This window comes from Netta rufina (assembly GCF_964035555.1).
Source record: "Netta rufina genome assembly, chromosome: 3".
Classification (NCBI taxonomy): Eukaryota; Metazoa; Chordata; class Aves; order Anseriformes; family Anatidae; genus Netta; species Netta rufina.
Window position 1 is genome coordinate 54,354,249 of NC_140125.1, and position 19,569 is coordinate 54,373,817.

Below are 19,569 nucleotides of genomic sequence, written 5' to 3' on the forward strand. Positions count from 1 at the left end.
GCATCTATAACATAAAGTGCCATATCATGTAACAATAACATGACAACAGCATCATTAATAAGGAAAACCACAGCACTGGCCTACACTAGTAGGAATGTGGACAACAGACTTAGGTTATTTTCTTATCCCCATCTATATTGTGCTGTTAAATCCTCATCTAGTGCATTCAATTTTGACCTGTCTTCACCTCCCACTACATTCAAGAAGAAGAAACTGGTTGGGGTCTGGTGCAGAGCTGTTAAGATGTTCAAGGACCTGCAGCACATGATCTTTAAAATGAGGATTAGGGAGGTATGCATGTTTTAGGTTGAGAAAGCAGAGGCTAAAGGCTAGTATAACAAAGACCTACAACTATTTGGTGCAGAATGTAAAATATAATGGACATAAATGTTCCTATATTATGGAGATAAATGCTCCTCAGTAAAGACACATAATATAAAAAGGTTTAATGGCCACAAGCTGCAAGTTGGAAGGTTTAGATCAGACATTAGAGAAAACCTTTTCAGTAGAAGACTGTGCAGCACTGCAACTGGTCCCCACCTCATCTGTGGGATCTCTGTTATTGGAGGTTTCCAAAACTATGGCGGATCCAGCCCATTATAACTGTCCTGCTTCAAGTGGGAGGTGGTACTCCCATGAGAATGATGACTTTCAGAGGTACTCTTCCACCTAACTTTTCCATCAAGAATGACTAAAAAGCACCAACCTGAAAAAGTGCAATCCGACCTCTGAGCTTGTCCTCCGTTTCTTCCACCAAACCAACAGTAGGGATATTACCTTCAACAGACTCCAGCTGTCTGGTAAGTTCCTGGTAATCTTCATCCAGATGCATCCAGGTCTACAAACAGAAATTACCCACACGTATGGTGATTACTGACCTGGGTGTCTAGAACATTTTATTCCTGAGTAAAATGCTATAGCTGTACTGTTGTAAATGTACATAAATAGCAGTACAAACATCTCGTGAATCTACAATAAAACACCATCTCTTCATCAAACCCAGCTTTTGGTCAGAACACAACTGTCATGTCAAGCAAAGTAGCTCTTTCAAACTTAGAGGAACACAATTGGTGTCACCTGACGTTCCCAAAACAGAGGTTACATGCTGTCCCTCGGTCTCCTGTGTATGAAAAACGGGACTGACATCCATTTTTGTCCAGGAAATCAACATTGTAGGATATCCTGGTTGTTGACTACAATAGACATACAGAAAATAACACAGAGATCCTCACCTCTAGAATGTATTCCAGCTCCACACCTCGTTTATGGGCCAGCTTTAATACAGCTGAAGCTTGTGTCATTAGCTCTGAATGAGACTGAGTTTCCTTCAAGAGGGCAAAGCTACTCATCTTTCTAAAGAGTGTTTCCGTAAGGATCATGTGAGACTCCAACCCCTGAAAATATTCCTGAGAAGTTTGGATGTGGGGGAGGAGGAGGATAGAAAAAGGAAAGTGCAATTGTTACATAATTCATTACCACTAAAACAATATCTTACGACAATAGCAGTAAAATCAAGTATCTGCAGACGTAGAAATAGGTAAACTTTTCCTTCCACCAACATTTCACAAAATCCATTACACAATATAAAAAGGACAATAGCTTTTTTAAAGAAAGAGGTCATCCTTTACATGCAAATTCTACCCTCTCATTCCATTAAAAAAATAGCTTAAATCAGATATAAACTACCTAAAAGTTCTGCCAAATAAAAAACTGTGGACTTGCTGTACATGGTCTTTCTATATTTTATGGGTGTTATTAGCAAACTTAAATTTCCATTAGAAAACAAATGGAGCAATGGAAGAAATTGCTAGGTAGCATAACAACCCAATAATAGGAACTTGCTATTAAAATGGTAAAGCTATTATGACCCAGCTGGTTTACCTGCAATACAGCATTGGAAAGTCATTCAGTCAAAACAGTTTGTTGATAACAATTTTAAAAAGAGTAATTTTAATATATCTTGATTTAACACTGACTCACCATTCAGAAAAGGTCCTGAACATTAATTCAAGGTTAGCAATTTATCATATCCAATCTTACAGTTGCGATTAGTCCTGAATATGTCACTGATTCTTACCTTATGTTTGTCAAGTAGCAACTGAACCTCTTCCTTAGAAGCAACAATCATTTTCTGGTCACCAACCATCTTTTCTTGGCCTGTTTCTACCAGGTCAGCCAGGTCCTGCAAAGCCCGTTCATACTGTCTCTTAAGAGCCAGGTTCTGGTTCAGGTCACTCCGTCTGGATCCAATGATCTTCATCACTTCATCATACGTATCCTTGGGGGAAAAAAGCAGCAGTAATGATCCTTATTTCCCACCTTACATATCTACCTAACAGCTACTTTAATTGTCAGTATATTCCATAATAGCATAATATCTCAGCTCAAAAAGACTATGCAGATAGTCTTAACTCATAAATTAATAACTCAGCATTTAAAGAGAGGAAAGATAAGTAGCACTTGTAAGTATTTCAAGTGTATGCATTTGGGAACAAAATTAGCAAAGTCCCTAAGACTGGCTTTAAGAAGCAAAGAATTGGGGTAACTGCTCTTAAGTCATCAAAAAACAGCACAATGTGGCTGCAGGACACTGAAGATGCTGTTTATGTTTTGCTTCTTATATTGCAACAGGTTGGACTGATTCCATCACGGCTACAGGTTACAGGCATCTTGAAGCCAGGTTTATCTCCATTTGCTGCTGCAGAACAATCAGAGTTTAGAGTTAAACCCCAGATCTATGCCATAGCAGCTTATTCTTAGCAACAAAAGTACATACTAAAAATAAAAAAAGTGTATATTTCAGCATGCCAATTCTGTGAAATTCAAAATGAGCCAGCTGAAAGAACCTCATAGCTACTCCTCAGCTTGTATACATCAACCCCAGAAGTGAGAGCAACCTACAGATGTTTTCCTTCATATGAGCAGGACTCTTTACTTGTTTTGGTCTCAAGAATTACATTCTCAGAACATATATCTAATTGTGAGGATAACCCAAGACTTTTGATGGGCAAAGACTTGTCTCATCTTATTGAAGACAAGGCATCCAAAACAAAATACCTCTAAGACCAGCCAGCGCTACAGCAAAGTACCCACCCTGGACCGAAGTTGTCTCTCCCAGATCTAGAGACAATTGTGAGAAACGTGAATGTACAAAAGCAAACGGAAGGCTTTTTTTTTTTTTTTTTTTTTTAATTGAGGTAAAGGGGAGAGGAATACGTACACATAATATGACAATGAAAACAAACAAACAAACAAACAAACAAACAAAAACACCAAAAAAACAGGAGCCTCTTGGAACAAAAGGATAAAGAAATGAGATAAAGATGCCTTTTACACAAAATCTGTGTCATTAATTTTTAATTGAGATTACTGTTTTGCTGGCTTAAGTTTATGTTCCACGTTGTGTTGGCTTTGTCTGGGATGGAGTCACCTTTCCCTACAGCAGCCCACACAGTGCTGTGCTCTGCACTCGTAGCTGGAACAGCACTGATACCACTCCAGTGTTGTGTCTGTTGCTGCATAGTGCTGGCACAGCATCAGGATTCCTTCCAAGCCCCCAAGAGCCAGCAGGCTGGGGGTGGGCAAGTGACGAGGAGGGGACATCGCCAGGGCAACTGACCTAAACCAATCAAAGGGATATTCCATAATACCTGATGTCACACTCAGCAATAAAAGGGGGGGCTCTCGTGGGGGAGGGGGCTGTTCCTCCTGAACAACCACTACGCATTTTGAGGCCCTGCTTCCCAGGACGTGGCCGAACATCGCTTGTTGATGGGAAGTAGAGAATAATATTTTTCCTTCTCTCTGTGCTTCCGCATGGACTCATTGTTTCTTTTTCTCCCCATTCTCTTTCCCTTTAATTAAACCTTTCTCATCTCAAACCTCGAGTTCTCTGTGTTGTATTTTCTCCCCCTTTCTCTTTGAGGAGAGGGGGAGTAAGAGAACGGTTGTGGTGGAGCTCAGCTGCCCACCTGAGTAAAACCACCACACAAATTCATCTGTTTTCTTTTTTTTTCAAGATTATTATTACATCATTATAAAGAGTAAAATTCAGTCATAAACCTTGTCATCTTTCACTACCCTACCTCAGCAAGAAACTGCTGACAAAGAAGATTCAACAACCTTGGAAAAGTTCTGGATTAATTTACCCTACATATACATGTATGTCAGGGAATCCTACCACTTAGGTGTGTTCAAGACCATGTGTGCAGGAACATGAGAAAGTTTTTAAGTTTAGCATTATTTTAAGTTTAGCATTTTTGTGAAAGTGGAACATTTCCAGTTTCAGGTCATACTTAGCCTTTCTATACCCTACCCACTGCCATCTGCCTATTCCCCCAGCTTTACTTTTAAAATCAATGATGTGAGAAAGTTAAACCCCAAATCATGAGACAGTGGTGAGAACAGGGGTCAGTTTTCAACAAGCATTTATGTCTACATGTTTAACTTCATCCATTTGAACAGGGACTCGAAACATGTTTTTGTGTGTTTCTATAATGGATGCTACTAATAGAGGTTAGACAATTTAAATAAGCTAAAGTAGAAAAAGTAAATGAACAAGGGAGAAAGCTTTCAATCTATTGTACACACTGAAATGCTTTCCTAAACTGCCTTATGAACAACAAAAAGGAGCATACTAACACCTTTCATATCACTAGCCAGCTCTAGGGTAGAACTTATGAACCTTACCTGGAGCTTAGATAGCTCTTGCACAGCAGGCTGGTCAATTTGCAGTTTCTCTACACGCTTTTTTAATTCATTGATTCCAGCATCTAGTTCTTTCAAACCTTCTTCTGCCTGCAGTATGACCTGTATTTGAAAATTAAATCATTTAATTTGAATGTTTAATAACAAAACTGTAACTGTCGTACATTAATATTTTATTCCATTTTTCTGCCTGAAGTATTTATCAGGCCTCTTCATACAATGAATCTGATATGATGAAACTTTAAAGGATACTATAAAGAAAAAATTCTATACTACATGATAGGATTTAAAGGATACTATAAAGAAAAACTCAAAGTTGGGTGAGCACAGCTTGTTTTTTAAAATGAAATACATTTTTTCTTTTTTAAATAGTAAGCTGTTTTAGTATCATAAGCTCTTATACAAAACCTTGCTGTGAAGTTCCATGCTATTAATTATACAGAACAGGTATAAAAGGACTCTTAGTTGTTCTAACACCACCTTAGAACATTCTTTGTAGTAGCATTTATTCCTGTCATAGCTGAGCACCAAGCAAACAACCATCATAGCAGAAAACATGCATGATAGTAAAAGAGCTTTGTGCAGTTCCTCTAGAGGACCAGAATAGGGGCAATATTACAGTCAAGGAAAAGGAATTGCACATCCTCTTTTACACTTGGGAAGCTACAACTTAAGCATATAAATTGGTCTTTGCAAGGATACACAGGTGACAGTTTTTTTTTTGTTTGTTTGTTTTTGTTAGCATGTTGTTGAATGGTGTTAAGCTGTGACATGGGAGATTCAGGCTGGATATCAGGAAAAGGTTCTTCACCAAGAGGGCTGTCACACTGGAACAGCCTTCCCAGAGACGTGGTCATGGCACCAAGCCTGTCGAAGTTTAAGAGGTGTTTGGACTACGCTCTTAGTCATATGGTCTGAATTTTTGGGTAGACCTGCCAGAAGTTGGACTTGATGATTCTTGTAGGTCCCTTCCAACTCAGGATGCTCTATGATTCTGTATTTCCCTATTTGATAGGTATATTAATCATATAGAAATTAATTTTAAACAACCTTTCACATCATGGGCAATAGAAAAGAGAGAGTGCTACCTCTCCTGTTTATATATGAGTTTTTTTTTGTTGTTGTTGTTGTTTTTGTTTTAAATTTGATTATCAAATATAAGAGACTCAATACTTCTGCTGAAGCCAAGAATACTTTAGCTGAAGGATAAGTCTCTTCCTCCCAGTCCCCTGCTGGTACCAGACAAATGTAGCTCTTGGGTAATGAGAAGTCTCTGCAGAAAATAACCCTTAGCATACTTCATTTAATTATCTCATTGTTGGCAAAACAGAAACAAGAAAACAGAATATATTTTGTCATGTTTTAACTAATTATTCATCAGGCAATTCCTGATTAAAACAAAACAAAACCACAATTATTGTCTTCAATTAAGTAAGAGTCAAGATGCCGCTATAAAGCAATGACAAAGAAAGTGCCTTTAGTTTTTAATAAAGTATATGAAACAAACAATTTAAAAATAACTTTAGATATTTTTTTCAAATTGGCAGAGAATAGTGTATGCATAACCAGTTTAGACCATACAAAGCAACTGCTCTCTAGAATCCATTTATACCTTGAAGAGAAACTTTACATCTTATTTATTTTGCCAAATAATAGACAGTTGTTAATACCTGCATTTGTTCTGTTTCTGGTTTCTCAGCTGCCTCTGCTAGTTTCTGTAGAACCAAGTATTTGTTATCAGCTAGTGATGTAAACAGGATCTTCAGATCATTCTATAGGAGACAACAATGGCAAAAAATTATAGAAAATCTCTGCACAATGCAACCAAAAACGCCTTATGTTCCAAAAAGTTTAAAGCATTACAATGCTGCAATGTTAGCACTAAGGAATACAATCTATTCAAAACCGAAAGTGTCATAATTATCCAATGCAAAACATGCAACATAGCTGAAAGTGGATAACTGGATATAAATGAGCAAAAAGTTAAAGCAACTCCTATTTAAAACAAAACCTATGAATACACTTCTGCTTTTCCTTTCCAGTTAGATAATTAATAACCAAAGATCAGTTAGCTTTATTTAACAAAAATATTACTCTTCTGTAGTTTATTCAATCACATACACTTGTAGATAAGCTATATTTTATTTTTTTTAAGACAAGTTGTATTCATTACTAACTTCAGTAAATAAAACAATGTAGTAAACAAATCTTCCACACATTACAAGACCAACTATACATTACAACTTTTGCCAAGTTACTATTATTATTATTATTTATTTATTTATTTTTTGTTTGCCATGCATTCATCATAAACTCTAATATTGGTAAAATAGAAAATAATCACTCTTTTTCTAAGACTTCCACCATTACGAAGGTGTGCATTATTGAGCTTTTCATGCAGTAATTCTTTTAAATACTAAATCTCTGTGGTTTAACAGTAATTCATAGGAGTCTAATCAACTTGTCTCCTTTCTTCAAAAAAGAAAGGTCTGTTATTGACTTTTTTTTTTTCCCTGTCTATTACAAAGGAAAGTCTATGGAGTTTGGAAACAAATCATATATTAATACCTGTGAAATGATGCTCTTAATCTAATGACACCAGGAATCCAGGCATCTATTTTTATTTTTTTCCAAAACCATACTTTTTATTATAAGAATCGGAGAGAAGGTAGTGCTCAAGTAACATCTGAAAATATTTCTGAACTCTGAAGAGATTTCAAAATGTGAACATTTCTCCCATTCTCTTCTTTTTTTTTCAGCTTCACTCAATATGAGTGAATATGCCTTGAGATATGAGTTCTCACAGAAGAATGGGATGGTCTAACAGTGTTCAGAAAGGTGGGAATCAATACTGTTTTCTATTTCATCTCAGATAATGAAAACAGTGCACTCTACCATTTATGAAATCACAAAACGTGTGGAGTAGAACTCTAAAGTTGCTTTTTCTCCTTTCAGGTCAGTAATCAAGAAATTCTATTTATTGTATTGCCAACAGGGTGAGAAGGTATTGGATGGATGATCCCTTCTATAGCAATGTCATGAAACATGGGTCTTCTAGCAGGGAGTTTAAATTTTGGAAAATGATTTACGTATCAAGCTTCATAGCCTAAGAGAGAACTTAATTTTCAATAAAAAACTGTGAAAACCTGTTCTCTTGATTTAATACCAAAAGTTATCACTGAGAGTCAGGTCCTCTATATCACCATTTTACACGTAACCCTGTTAATTCCTTTAGATGGACATCATACCTTGAAAGTCACTATTTCCTGGAGCCTGTCTTTCATTTGATGACATCTCTGGTTTACTACTGACTCCAGTAAAGTCAGTCTTCCCAGGAGACAATCCAAAGTGTCTTCTATAACATCCTTGTTATCACGATTCTCTGGAAATGTCTGAGTAAATAAATTCTTGTTCTTATCCATTTCTTCTGTTATCTCTTTGATTTCTTTTGCAAGAGACTGATTTTGTAGAAAACAAAACAAAGTGACAATTAGACATTCTAGAAAGTGGGCAAACATATTGTCATAACCATTGCCCATCCTGCAATGATTTAGTGACTTTTTTACACTGTTAAGAAACAGACATTAGACAAAGTTATGCAACTATAATTTCTGAAAGACAAAATAATAATAATAATAATAATAAAATACTCTGAGGAACATGTCCTAAAACAAGGATTAACCTGCCCAAATGATCCCTCCCTCTGAATAAGGGGTTCAGGAAACAGAAATACATGTAGCTGCCGCCTTATGTCAACAGCTGCATGAAAAAGCTTTTCTTCCTCTCTCAATGTTCTTCCACATTGATGAGTTTGTACTGTTTCTATATCCCAGAGCTTTCCTCTTCCTTGTTTGCTTCATTTCAGTTTCAACAGGGTGGTGTTTGCTAATACTAAGCAAAGAAGTTAAACAGAACAAAGAGTTTAATTCTCTTCTGACTAAAATTTTGGTCAGATTCTGTTTTCTAAAACATTGTCTACATGCTCAGTAAAGTTATTTCTGCAAGTAGCAGTGTACTGCAGTTACATAGAGGACTATGACAGTTACATGTTACTTAAAGCCAATTCTAAAATTTTCCTTCTAAACCACTACATAAAATGTAGCCTTACCGTCAATCTAAAGAAAGTCCTATTCATGGATTCCTTACCTCTTGTTTGGAGAGGTATATTTCTGTTTCTTCCTCTGGTAGATGAGAAGTAGTAACAAATACCCGTTCTTCCACACCATCTAGCCATAAGGAGGTAGCTGTGACTCCATCATACAGCTTCTGTTCTAGATGCATTCTTTCCTTCTCCGCCTGTCCAGCCTGGGCCAAAGGAACCAAAAAAGTCCAGAGAAGAAGTACAAGACATTCTCTCTAACATCTAATATTAGGGAAAGGACAGGATTTCCTGGTGGGAACTAGAAGAGTTTGCATTGTAAATGTGTCTCTGATGAAAATCAGAGTAAAGATGATTTAAATGTTACCTCAGATGACACATCTTCAAAGGCCTGATTCAATTCAACCAGTACTGGTGACACGGATGATTTATCCTCATCCTGTCCTTCTGCTTTATACAAAGGCAGTCCAGAAATCAGTCTGTTTGGTCTGTGATAAAGCTGCTGAGAGATAAATAGTAATTACAGTGATTCTACAATACAGGTCACAAAATTCAGCTATACAAGTTCTACTACACCAAGTAATGCTCATGGCCCTTCCACAACTATTCTGTCATGAATGTTCTTGTATAGAAGATTGATCAACAGGAGGTTCACTTCAAGTGTAAAATAAATAACTGCACTTAAAATAACCCACCATATAGCTATATACTGTTGAATGAATACAAGATATTTAAAACTTTGAAAGTTGAATTTAATACAGTGTGATAATAAAGAATAGTTGGTCTGGGTCTATTGATAATAAAATAGAAGATGTACAGTGATATAGGTCTTGGAGTATTCTTAGTTTAGTTGGTGAATCTGTTCTTTTCAGTAAAAATTCCACGATTGAAATCATTTGCTTCTTTGTCACATGCTCACAATTTAATTGATAAACTCTAGGCAGGGGCTGCGGGACCAAAGTCCCTCACGCTGTAAGAAAAAAGCAAGTTCAAGACCACCTGATGAAACTGAACAAGTACAAGTCTATGGGGTCCAATGACATGCATCGCTGGGTCTGGAGGGAACAAGGCTGATAGAGTTGTCAAGCCTCTCTCCATCATATTTGAAAAGTCATGGCATTCAGGCGAAGTCCCTGATCACTGGAAAAAGGGAAACATCACTCTCATTTTTAAAAACGGTAGAAAGAAGGACCCAGGGAACTACAGACTGGTGAGCCTCATCTCAGTGCCTGATCATGGAACAGATCCTCCTGGAAGCAATGTCAAGGCACATGCAAGACAAGAAAGTGATGTGAGAAAGCCTGCATGGCTTCACCACGGGCAAATCACGCCTGACCAATCTAGTGGCCTTCTATGATGGAGTGACTGCATTAGTCAACATGGGAAGACTGACTGATGTTTTCTACCTGGACTTCTGTAAAGCCTTTAACATGGTCCTACACAGCATCCTTATCTCTAAAATGGAGAGATATGGATGTGAATGGTGGGCTATTTGGTGGATAAGGAATTAGCTGGATGGCTACAGCTAGAGAGTTGTCTATGTCCAAGTGGAAGACAGTGATGTGTCATGTCCCTCAGGTATCTGCCTTGGGACTGGTGTTTAATATCTTTATCAATGACATAGACAGTGCAATGAAGTGTATCCTCAACAAGTTTGCAGAGGACACCAAGCTGAGTGGTGCAGTTGATATGATACAACAGAAGGAAGGAATGGCCTCCCAAAGGGACCTGGACAAGCTTGAGAAGTGGGCCCATGTGAACCTAATGAGGTTCAATAAGGCAAAATGCAAGATCCTGCACCTGGGCCAGGGCACTCCCAAATGAGTACAGACTAAGTGAAGAAGTCATTGAGAGTTGGCCAGAAGGCCAACTGTATCCTGGGCTGCATCAACAGAGGAGCGGCCAGCAGGCGGAGGGAAGTTACTGTCCCCCTCTGCTCTGCCCTCGTGAAGCTCCAGTTGGAGTACTGCAGCAAGTCTGAGACCACCAGCACAAGCAAGATGTGGATGTGTTAAGAGTGGGTCCCAGAAGAGGGCGACAAAGTTGATCCTAGGGCTGGGGCACCTCTCCTGTCAAGAAAGACAGAGATTTGGGGATGTTCAGCCTAGAGAAGAGAAGGCTCTGGGGAGACCCCACTGCAACCTTAAAGAGGGGTTATAAAAAAGATGGAGAGCAACTTTTTAACGATAGGACAAAGGGGAATGGTTTTAAACTAAAAGAGTTTAGATTTAGATTAGACATTAGGAATAAATTCTTCGCTCAGTGGGTGGTGAGGCACTGAAACAGGCTTCCCAAAGAGTTGTGGATGGCTTATCCCTGGAAGTGGTAAAGGCCAGGTTGGATGGGACCCTGGGAAACCTGATCTAGTGGGTGACATGGCAGGGGTGTTCGAACTAGATGATCTTTAAGGTCCTTTCCAACCCAAGTCATTCTATGATACTATAATTCTGTGATTCTCTAAGCTGTCACTAGAGGTCAATTTCAGAGACACAATTTGTTACAGAATTATCCCAAATTACATGAATAGATCAAAATTTTGTCTAATCCTTTTCTTTCTAGCTTATTCACCTGAACAGTAGCGCAATTTGAATTACTTCGAACAAGAGCAACGCTAGTGCCAACATTTCTATATATTTTTTAAATGTCAGAAAAAGAAATTTCTCCATATTCTTTGCACTAATACCATCAACTTAATTCATTTGCTATGCACATACTATAATTTGTGTTGCAATAACTCCTTTGACAGAGGAAACATAGAGAAATTAAAAATAGCTACCAACTGTTCTTGTTCTAAAGCTTTCTGGAGAAGCCTCTGCTTGTTGTTGAATTCATGGTTCAGGCTTTCCCATTTCAGCTTCAGCTGCTCTTCAGATGATGGTTTCTCGCCTTCCAAGCCCAATTCTTCAGAGAGTGTTTCAGGCTTCTCACTGTAATGGGAAAATACATAAAGTTTAAACAAAAACCAATATTTATAATACCATAATGTGTTTATTTCCTCTTTCAGTCAGGAAATTCTATGTTAAAGTTAAGCGCTACTTTTTAAAGCTTTTCCTTGTTATTTATTTATTTATTCCTGGGAGTAAGACAAGGCTTGTTTGTAACAGTAATTGATCTTGTCCAATGAGATAAAATGTGTTTTCTAACATGCTGTTAGAATTGTGAGTAGCCTGAATAAGTCAGAACTCACAAAACAGACTAAAACTATACCACTTAGGAATGCAACATTTAAACAAGCTTTACTTCAAAGCATGAAATAACAAAAAATTAATCTGGTTCCTTCCTCCTCTCATCTCTTGACATGCCAGACATACTTGGATATTTCAATACAGGACAAGTGTATGAATTTACACATGAAAGAGTTTTCATATGTAAAATTGTAATATGGTAAGCAGTTAATTAAACTATTCATTTTCTGATTTTTTTTTTCTTATAGTATAACGTCATGGAGAGAAACCTCAGACAAAGGGAGATACAAGTTAAGTACTTTTTAAGAATAAAACACATTGAATTAACACAAATTCCGGGGAAAACAGTGCATTCTCTATGCATAAATCTTGGTTCTCCTGTCTCACGAATCACCTTCATGTTCTAGCCTTTGGTGCTGAAATACATAGAGGAAGTATTTTAACTGAAGTGCTGATAACTCCTTGATTCTGAAACTGACAATGTCCATTCTGATTACCTCTTCCCCAGACCTGGCCCTTGCTGGTCCCTGAAGGTCTGCATTAGCAGTAGGAAGCTATTTTCTTCCACCTTCTCTAAAGCAGAACTCTCTCCCAGCCAGAGCTAAGGCTTTTAAAGAAGATTACTTCCCCCCAAATGGGTAAGTGTGCATGGAAATTTAGACCAGAGATGAAATTCAAAACACACAGGGCTCCAAGAAGAGAAACATTCACTAACTGTGGGAAAAATAAAATTAAGCAAAGAGTATCTCATCTGGAAGGATCTGGTTACAACAGTAGACTATAATGTTTTACATAGATTTCAGCTATGATTCACACACAAATGCTGGACCAGAAAGTTATAGTAATGATCCACTGTTTGTCTAATGAATCGTACTAATTTGCAATTTTAGAATGATGCATGAATAAGAAGAATTTCTGAATCTATAAGCACAAAACAATTTGTGTTACTATATTTTATATATATATATATATATATATATGTATATATGTTAAACTCTGTAACTACAAACTAGAACTGCAATACCCTAGGTGCTGTATAAAAACAACAAAAAAATTTAGAGGGTCATATGTGGAAGAAGGATGTAAACATAGGGATAATAAGGCATACGGTCAAAGAATTTAACTTCACAGAAGAACACATCTAAGCATACCTTATACTTAGGTTTTCTGGAGCACCTTGCTGTGTTAGGATTCTTCTCCACGCATGCTACTGACCGCCAGCAGATTCTTCTGCTCTTCTAGCTCTTGTTCCAGCTCCTGACACAGCAATTTACAACAAAAACAACGACAATAATAACGATAACAACAAAAAGACAAACCTGAAACAGAATGTTTTTGCTCTGGAAAGATATACCTATATTAAGCAAAGACAGCCAAACTATTTCTGATATGGCTTACTTGAGCACTAAAACCAGTGCAAAATCTCCACCGAGGGAGACAGAAAAAATAAACTGAAGAGGAATGTTGAACTATTTGACTAATGCATAATAGTTCCTGGAATCTAACCAGTGAGGATGTCTGAGTATCATGCAAAACAATATACCTTGAAATATGTGTATCTTTGCTTCTATAAAAATACTATTGACTGCTATTTTGAGCATTATTCCTTACAGCAATTCAGATGGTTCATCCAATTTCATTTTACTGATGCATAACAGAAGTACAGAGTGACTAAATGGGTTGACCATAGTCTCCCAGGAAGTCTAGTCTTCCTTGCTGTTACAGACAAAAACCAGTGAACTCAGATGCACAATTACGGGAACATTGGGCAACAAAAAATGTTAAAATGAAGATTTCAGAGGAAAAACTAACTAGACTGGCTCAGCTATAGTGAGCTGATCTCAACTGATTTAATGTAAAAAAATGTAAAACACCAACTTTCTGTTGCTGTAGAGTGCTCTGTTGCTGCTTGCGAGCGAGTAGATCTTGCTTGTGCCAGCCATTCTTGCACGCTGGGACTTTGTGAAGAAACCAAGTCCAGATTGTTCTCCTCCTTTTCTTGTAATGATCCCTGCTTTAAGAGAAAAAAAATGAAAATTTTACAAAATTTCTTACATTGCTAGGGAGCTGGCAAGTCCCTACATTACACGTACTTCCATCTTCTACTTTTCAAGTTGCTGGCTCACATAAATTCTGAAGTGAGCTATGATTTCAGGTTTCTGACTTTTGCTGGTTTTTGGTTACTAGCAAGAAAGTATCTCTAAAAATAAACACACAGCTCCACACTCAATTATCAGAATCTGAGACCAGAGATCAAGAGACCATGGGCTGTCATACTCTAAAGACTGTTTTACCTCATTTTACCTCTCCTAGAAAACAGAATTGGTCTGTAATGGAAGATGAAGCTCTAACTGGGAATGCAGGGAATCAGTGGATTGTTTCTGTCAGGTTTTTGTCTAAAGTTTTTTGGTTCTTTTTTGGTCAACTTAAAAAAAGAGATAAGTTGTTTCTCCTTTCCTCCTTTCCTTTCCTTTCCTTTCTTCCTTTCCTTTCCTTTCCTTTTCCTTTCCTTTCCTTTCCTTTCCTTTCCTTTCCTTTCCTTTCCTTTCCTTTCCTTTCCTTTTCCTTTCCTTTCCTTTCCTTTCCTTTCCTTTCCTTTCCTTTCCTTTCCTTTCCTTTCCCTTTCCTTTCCTTTCTTTTCCTTTCCTTTCCTTTCCTTTCCTTTCCTTTCCTTTCCTTTCCTTTCCTTTCCTTTCCTTTCCTTTCCTTTCCTTTCCTTTCCTTTCCTTTCCTTTCCTTTCTTTCCTTTCCTTTCCTTTCCTTTCCTTTCCTTTTCCTTTCCTTTCCTTTCCTTTTCCTTTTCCTTTCCTTTCCTTCCTTTCCTTTTCCTTTCCTTTCCTTTCCTTTCCTTTTCCTTTCCTTTCCTTTCCTTTCCTTTCCTTTCCTATTCCTTTTTCCTTTTCCTTTCCTTTCCTTTCCTTTCCTTTTCTTTTCTTTTCTTTTCTTTTCTTTTCTTTTCTTTTCTTTTCTTTTCTTACTATTTTTTATAATAAGTATTCTGTCTGTGTTTCCTAGGAACAAGTTTCTAGAAAAAACTGCTGTGGTTGGAGTGTAAACAGCAGCATATATAGGATACCAGATTAGGAAAAGAAAATATTACCCGAGAAATAGAGAAATAAAGAGGATTTTTCTTTTTCTTTTTTCTTTTTTTTTTTTTTTTAAAAAAAAAGGAGAAAAAAAAGCAATCTTTTTTGTAAATTCTAAAAAACAGAAATTCCTATATTTCCTATATGCTCTAGGGAAAACAGCAGTTCAGCTTGTAGATTCCTTTAGCGAATGATCTCTAGTTTTTCATTACATTTGCGCAGATTGCTTGATTTTACTTAGATTTGGAGTGAAGAAGTATTCTAAGAAGAAGGTTTAGAAGCTAAAATACTGCAGTTACATTAAGACAAATGGTAGTCCTGCAGTTCCTACAGTAGTAAGGGGTTTAAAAATGCTTGTGGCTTTTGTGGATGCAATGAGGTTTTGCAAATATGCTGTTGTACATACTTTTTAGACCAAAACTATTTATGAACCAACTTTTATCATTCTCCAATCACAAAATACATACAATTGTGTTTTCATTTGAATTCTGCCTGAGAGAACTATAGTAATTTTCCTTTAAACAGACAGGGAAATAAATGTTTGATGCCTGGAGAGGTGCCTGTTTTCCTGGAGAGTATCCACTGCAGCACAGAAATAATTGGAAAATCCCAGATGAAAATGGTGATAGAATGGATCTGTCAAAGGAGCTCTACATTGTACAAAGTTGAATCAGTCACATTATTTTTGTAGAACTGAAGACTAACGTTGTTATTGTCTGTTGTGTCCACACTCTGTCCCCCTCCCCCCCACACACACACTGGAATAAAAAGGAAAGCACTACTTTTAATACAAAATCAGTTTTACATTTTTGTTTTATAAGGACAGCAAATTCTTGCACCTAAATTACAAATGTTAGAAGATAACAGTACAAGGCAATGTTTTCTATATTTTTCAAAATGCTTGAAAAATGCTACATTTGAAATCAATGTAACACTCAAGATCCCATCATGTTTCTGATTATTTTATGTTTTATTTTATTAATAATGGAATTGGTCTCCATATGACTTTTTTTCCAGATGATTAATGACAGATGCAGTTAGAAAGAAAGCTAAAATTGCCCAAAGAAATTACAGAATCTCACACTGTCTCTAAAACACTTTGACACAGAAATAGCAGACATGCTGAAATACTGCTTGAAAGAAAATATAGCTCTGTATTTACAATGCTCCTTGTCTTGCACTGCAACTTGGGTGCATTTCATGGATACAGGTTTGTCTGTGTCTCTGGGCAATTGCAAGTTTATAATACACCTGGTGAGAAGCGTGTTTCTCACATGCATGAACTACAGTGCTATTAGCATGTAATGTTTTTCAGTGTTAATGGCAGGGGTTAGTTTGGCCATCTGATGTTCCGAACCTCAGTCTATAAGAAATTCTTTTTGCCTGATTATTTGGAATAAACGGATTGTAACATGAGAGGCATGAATTCAGAAAGATAGAATTTGCAATATATATTCTAGCTGACTACGAAATTGTTTTACCATTTAAATATCCTCTTCTGATATGGACTTCTCATTTGAAAAGATAGCTGTTTCACTGCCTAAATTTATTTTCTTCCATAATCCACAGGTTAAGTCCAAAAACTGCTTGCAATTCATAAACTCTTTCATGCATGTAGAATCCTAAATTAGTCTTATTATACATCTTGAAATTATTATATTATTTTAGATATTAGAAAAAACACCAAAAAAAATCTGCTTTAAAAGTTTAAGTAAATTAAATCACACCATCATATTTTTAAAATACTGCACACATATTTTAAAATGCAGCAGCAAAGGCTAATATAATTATACTTAGTATATCAGAATTTTGACTATAATATAATAATAGTTATTATTATCAGAATATATCAGATTCATATGCCCAAATGTTGTTAGTAACACTTTTCATTTGCCCAATATATGTAAGAAGAATATAAAAGAAAGATTGGGGCAAACAGCTTTCTTTTCTCCTTCAAAACAGACATTGTTGTTGGGCCAAAATATGAAGCATTTTGCATATTGCCTCAATCTTAGATGCAACAGCAATAAATACCTAAGGTTACCCCTTCCTGCCCCCCCCCCGAGTCCCCCCTTTCATTTTTGTTTGTTTGTTTTTTGTTAAGTTATGTCATACTTCATAGTTATCCAATTTCTCTGGGCTAAAAATAGTTCTTAGCACATTAAGGGACTTTTCAAGCTAACCTCTCAGTAGAGTTTAATCTGCATTACAAGCTAGAAACCTTTGAAGTTTATCATGTTTAATTTGCACAACAAAACCCAGGGAAGAAGTAAAAGAAAAGGAAGGGGAAAGCGGTATGTCACAGCAGAGGAAGCAATTTCAAAACTAGTCAGTCACATTACACGGCTGGGTTTCTTATGTGCATTCAGTTCTCTGCATGTTAATTTAATCTGATGAGTGACTAAAATAAATGTTATATAAAATTAACTAGTTATAGTAAGCAGACTGGTGCTGGTAGGAAAAGAAACCTAGGACAAAACTGATGTTAAATGTGTCTATGTTTATATAATATTTTGTTTAGTGTAATGATGCCACTGAGTATTAATCATATTTAAAAATATTTAATTAGTTTGATGTTATATTGTGCACACTATGCATGGAAGCATGTGTTTAGGATTGTTCTTCTGTTGCAGGGAGGAATCCAGAGTACATGTAATCTACAGGGACCATGAACAGGAACATAATATATTCAGGCAAAGTTAATTATCTATCTACTTTATTATTGTCCTTTCATGCAGATAGTGAGGTTCAGTGCAGAGTTTCACCACAAAGTGGTGCTTGACATGATAAACTAAAGCTTGCTCAGCAGTTCTTTATTTGTGAGTGTAAATCCATTTACTAATAAAATATGAATAGCTCAATCTAAAACAGTAGAATAATTTTACTCCTTTGCCCAGTTGCATAACACTGCTATGAAATCTCTCAAACTCCTGCCCACTGTGAAGCCAATTACAGAGAGCCACTTACCTGAATGTTGATCTGTTTGTCATGTAGCACTTTCTGCAGCTCCAGAAGACTGCCCTTCAGTGTCCTGAGCTTCACAGCCAGCTGCTCTGCCTCGTCCTTGGTGTGAGCTTTCCCTTCCATAAGCAAGTTCTCGTTGTGCACAGACAGCTCTGATAAGGCCACTACCTTTTGTTCTATTTCAACCAGCATGTTCTGCAGCAGCAAAAACAAAGAAGCAAATTCATACATTTTCCAGCATCTGTCACGTTTTCTGGCAAGGAGACCTGTGGCATACCTCACCCATTGCCAAGCTAACAGCAAGCCGGTTTTTTATTGCTTTGCCTTCCAGTCCCTTTCAAAGTCCTTATGAATATGCTCACAGGCATTTGCATGTGTCATTTCTGTTTACAAACTTTTTTTTTCAAAATAGGAATTTGAAGAATTATTTGAAACAGGATTTGTTGTAGAGGAGATGTTATTTATTTTCGCATTAATTGTAAATGTGGCTAAGACTGACATCCATAATGACAAGAAATAGAGCACAGACAGGTGGAAATGCTTCTTTCCTCTTCTTCCATGTATGTTTAGTAGAATCTGTTCTACCTGTGTGTTGCTCTGACTAAATTGATAAGCTTCTCTTCTTGCTATTTGCTCTTTCTGATTGGTTCATGATGGACTTAAGGATTTCTGTATAATCCTCTTTAGTCTAAAGAAAGACTTAAAGTGACAAATCTCTGGCATGTTTATTCTCAAGAGCTATTTTCCTGACGTTCCATTAACATGGTAAATATTTTGATTTTCCAAATTTAAAGCTCATAGTATTCTTGCTGAAAATCCTAGCGTAATATCAGTTTTTATTTCCATAGCCACCGTCAAGTACAAGCCTACAAATATTGCCCGTTGAAGGAATGTGTACAGGATGAGATGGGCAGTCTCGAGAATATGGAAAAAATACAGGACTTTTAAAAAAACTTACTGCATTAAGTTTTTAAGAACTAGCTAAAGAACAGCAGTATTAACGCATCCACAGAGTTAACTGTTCTTTTTAGTTTTGAGTTTCCTGGACATTATATTTTTTAAAAATATTGCTTTGTTCAAGTTCACAGGGTGAACTATATTATATACAACAATATGGCTGTCAAAGATGAATCTATGAAAAAACTGAGACTGATAATTTTACCTGGCAGTCCACCAGCTGAGCTTCCATATCCATAGGTTCCTCAGCAGTAACCAGAGCAGTGTCCAGCGTAGCACGGGTATTGAGTAGCCAGTGGTCAAGCTCATCAGCTTCACAGCGGTACCTTTGAAGAGCTTGCTCTTGCCGCTGTTCTTCCAGCTGCTCACTCAATTTTTCCTAGAGGTATAAATTACAATATTTTACTTTTTAAAAGCCATACACCATAGTAGTTACTTATTTTTTTTGTCCTTCCTCTCTTTTTCTCACTGCTTCTATACAAGAATACTGCTTGTATTCTTTAAACCATGATAAGCATTTTCTTTCATATGTTTGAAAACTTTACAATATATTATTGCTTCAATTAATAAA

General features: G+C 36.7%; 1 protein-coding gene across 1 annotated transcript in view; it reads right to left on the reverse strand.

The window, feature by feature from the left end:
- The window catches only part of SYNE1 (spectrin repeat containing nuclear envelope protein 1), a 295,282-nt gene that overhangs the window by 73,055 nt on the left and 202,658 nt on the right, over nucleotides 1–19,569 (reverse strand). The window contains 15 exon segments of the mRNA XM_084285341.1: nucleotides 707–838; nucleotides 1,233–1,406; nucleotides 2,078–2,278; nucleotides 4,690–4,809; nucleotides 6,378–6,479; nucleotides 7,956–8,165; nucleotides 8,854–9,012; nucleotides 9,174–9,308; nucleotides 11,583–11,733; nucleotides 13,143–13,182; nucleotides 13,185–13,248; nucleotides 13,870–13,899; nucleotides 13,901–14,005; nucleotides 18,045–18,236; nucleotides 19,204–19,377. Coding sequence (XP_084141467.1) covers nucleotides 707–838; nucleotides 1,233–1,406; nucleotides 2,078–2,278; nucleotides 4,690–4,809; nucleotides 6,378–6,479; nucleotides 7,956–8,165; nucleotides 8,854–9,012; nucleotides 9,174–9,308; nucleotides 11,583–11,733; nucleotides 13,143–13,182; nucleotides 13,185–13,248; nucleotides 13,870–13,899; nucleotides 13,901–14,005; nucleotides 18,045–18,236; nucleotides 19,204–19,377 — 1,989 coding nt within the window.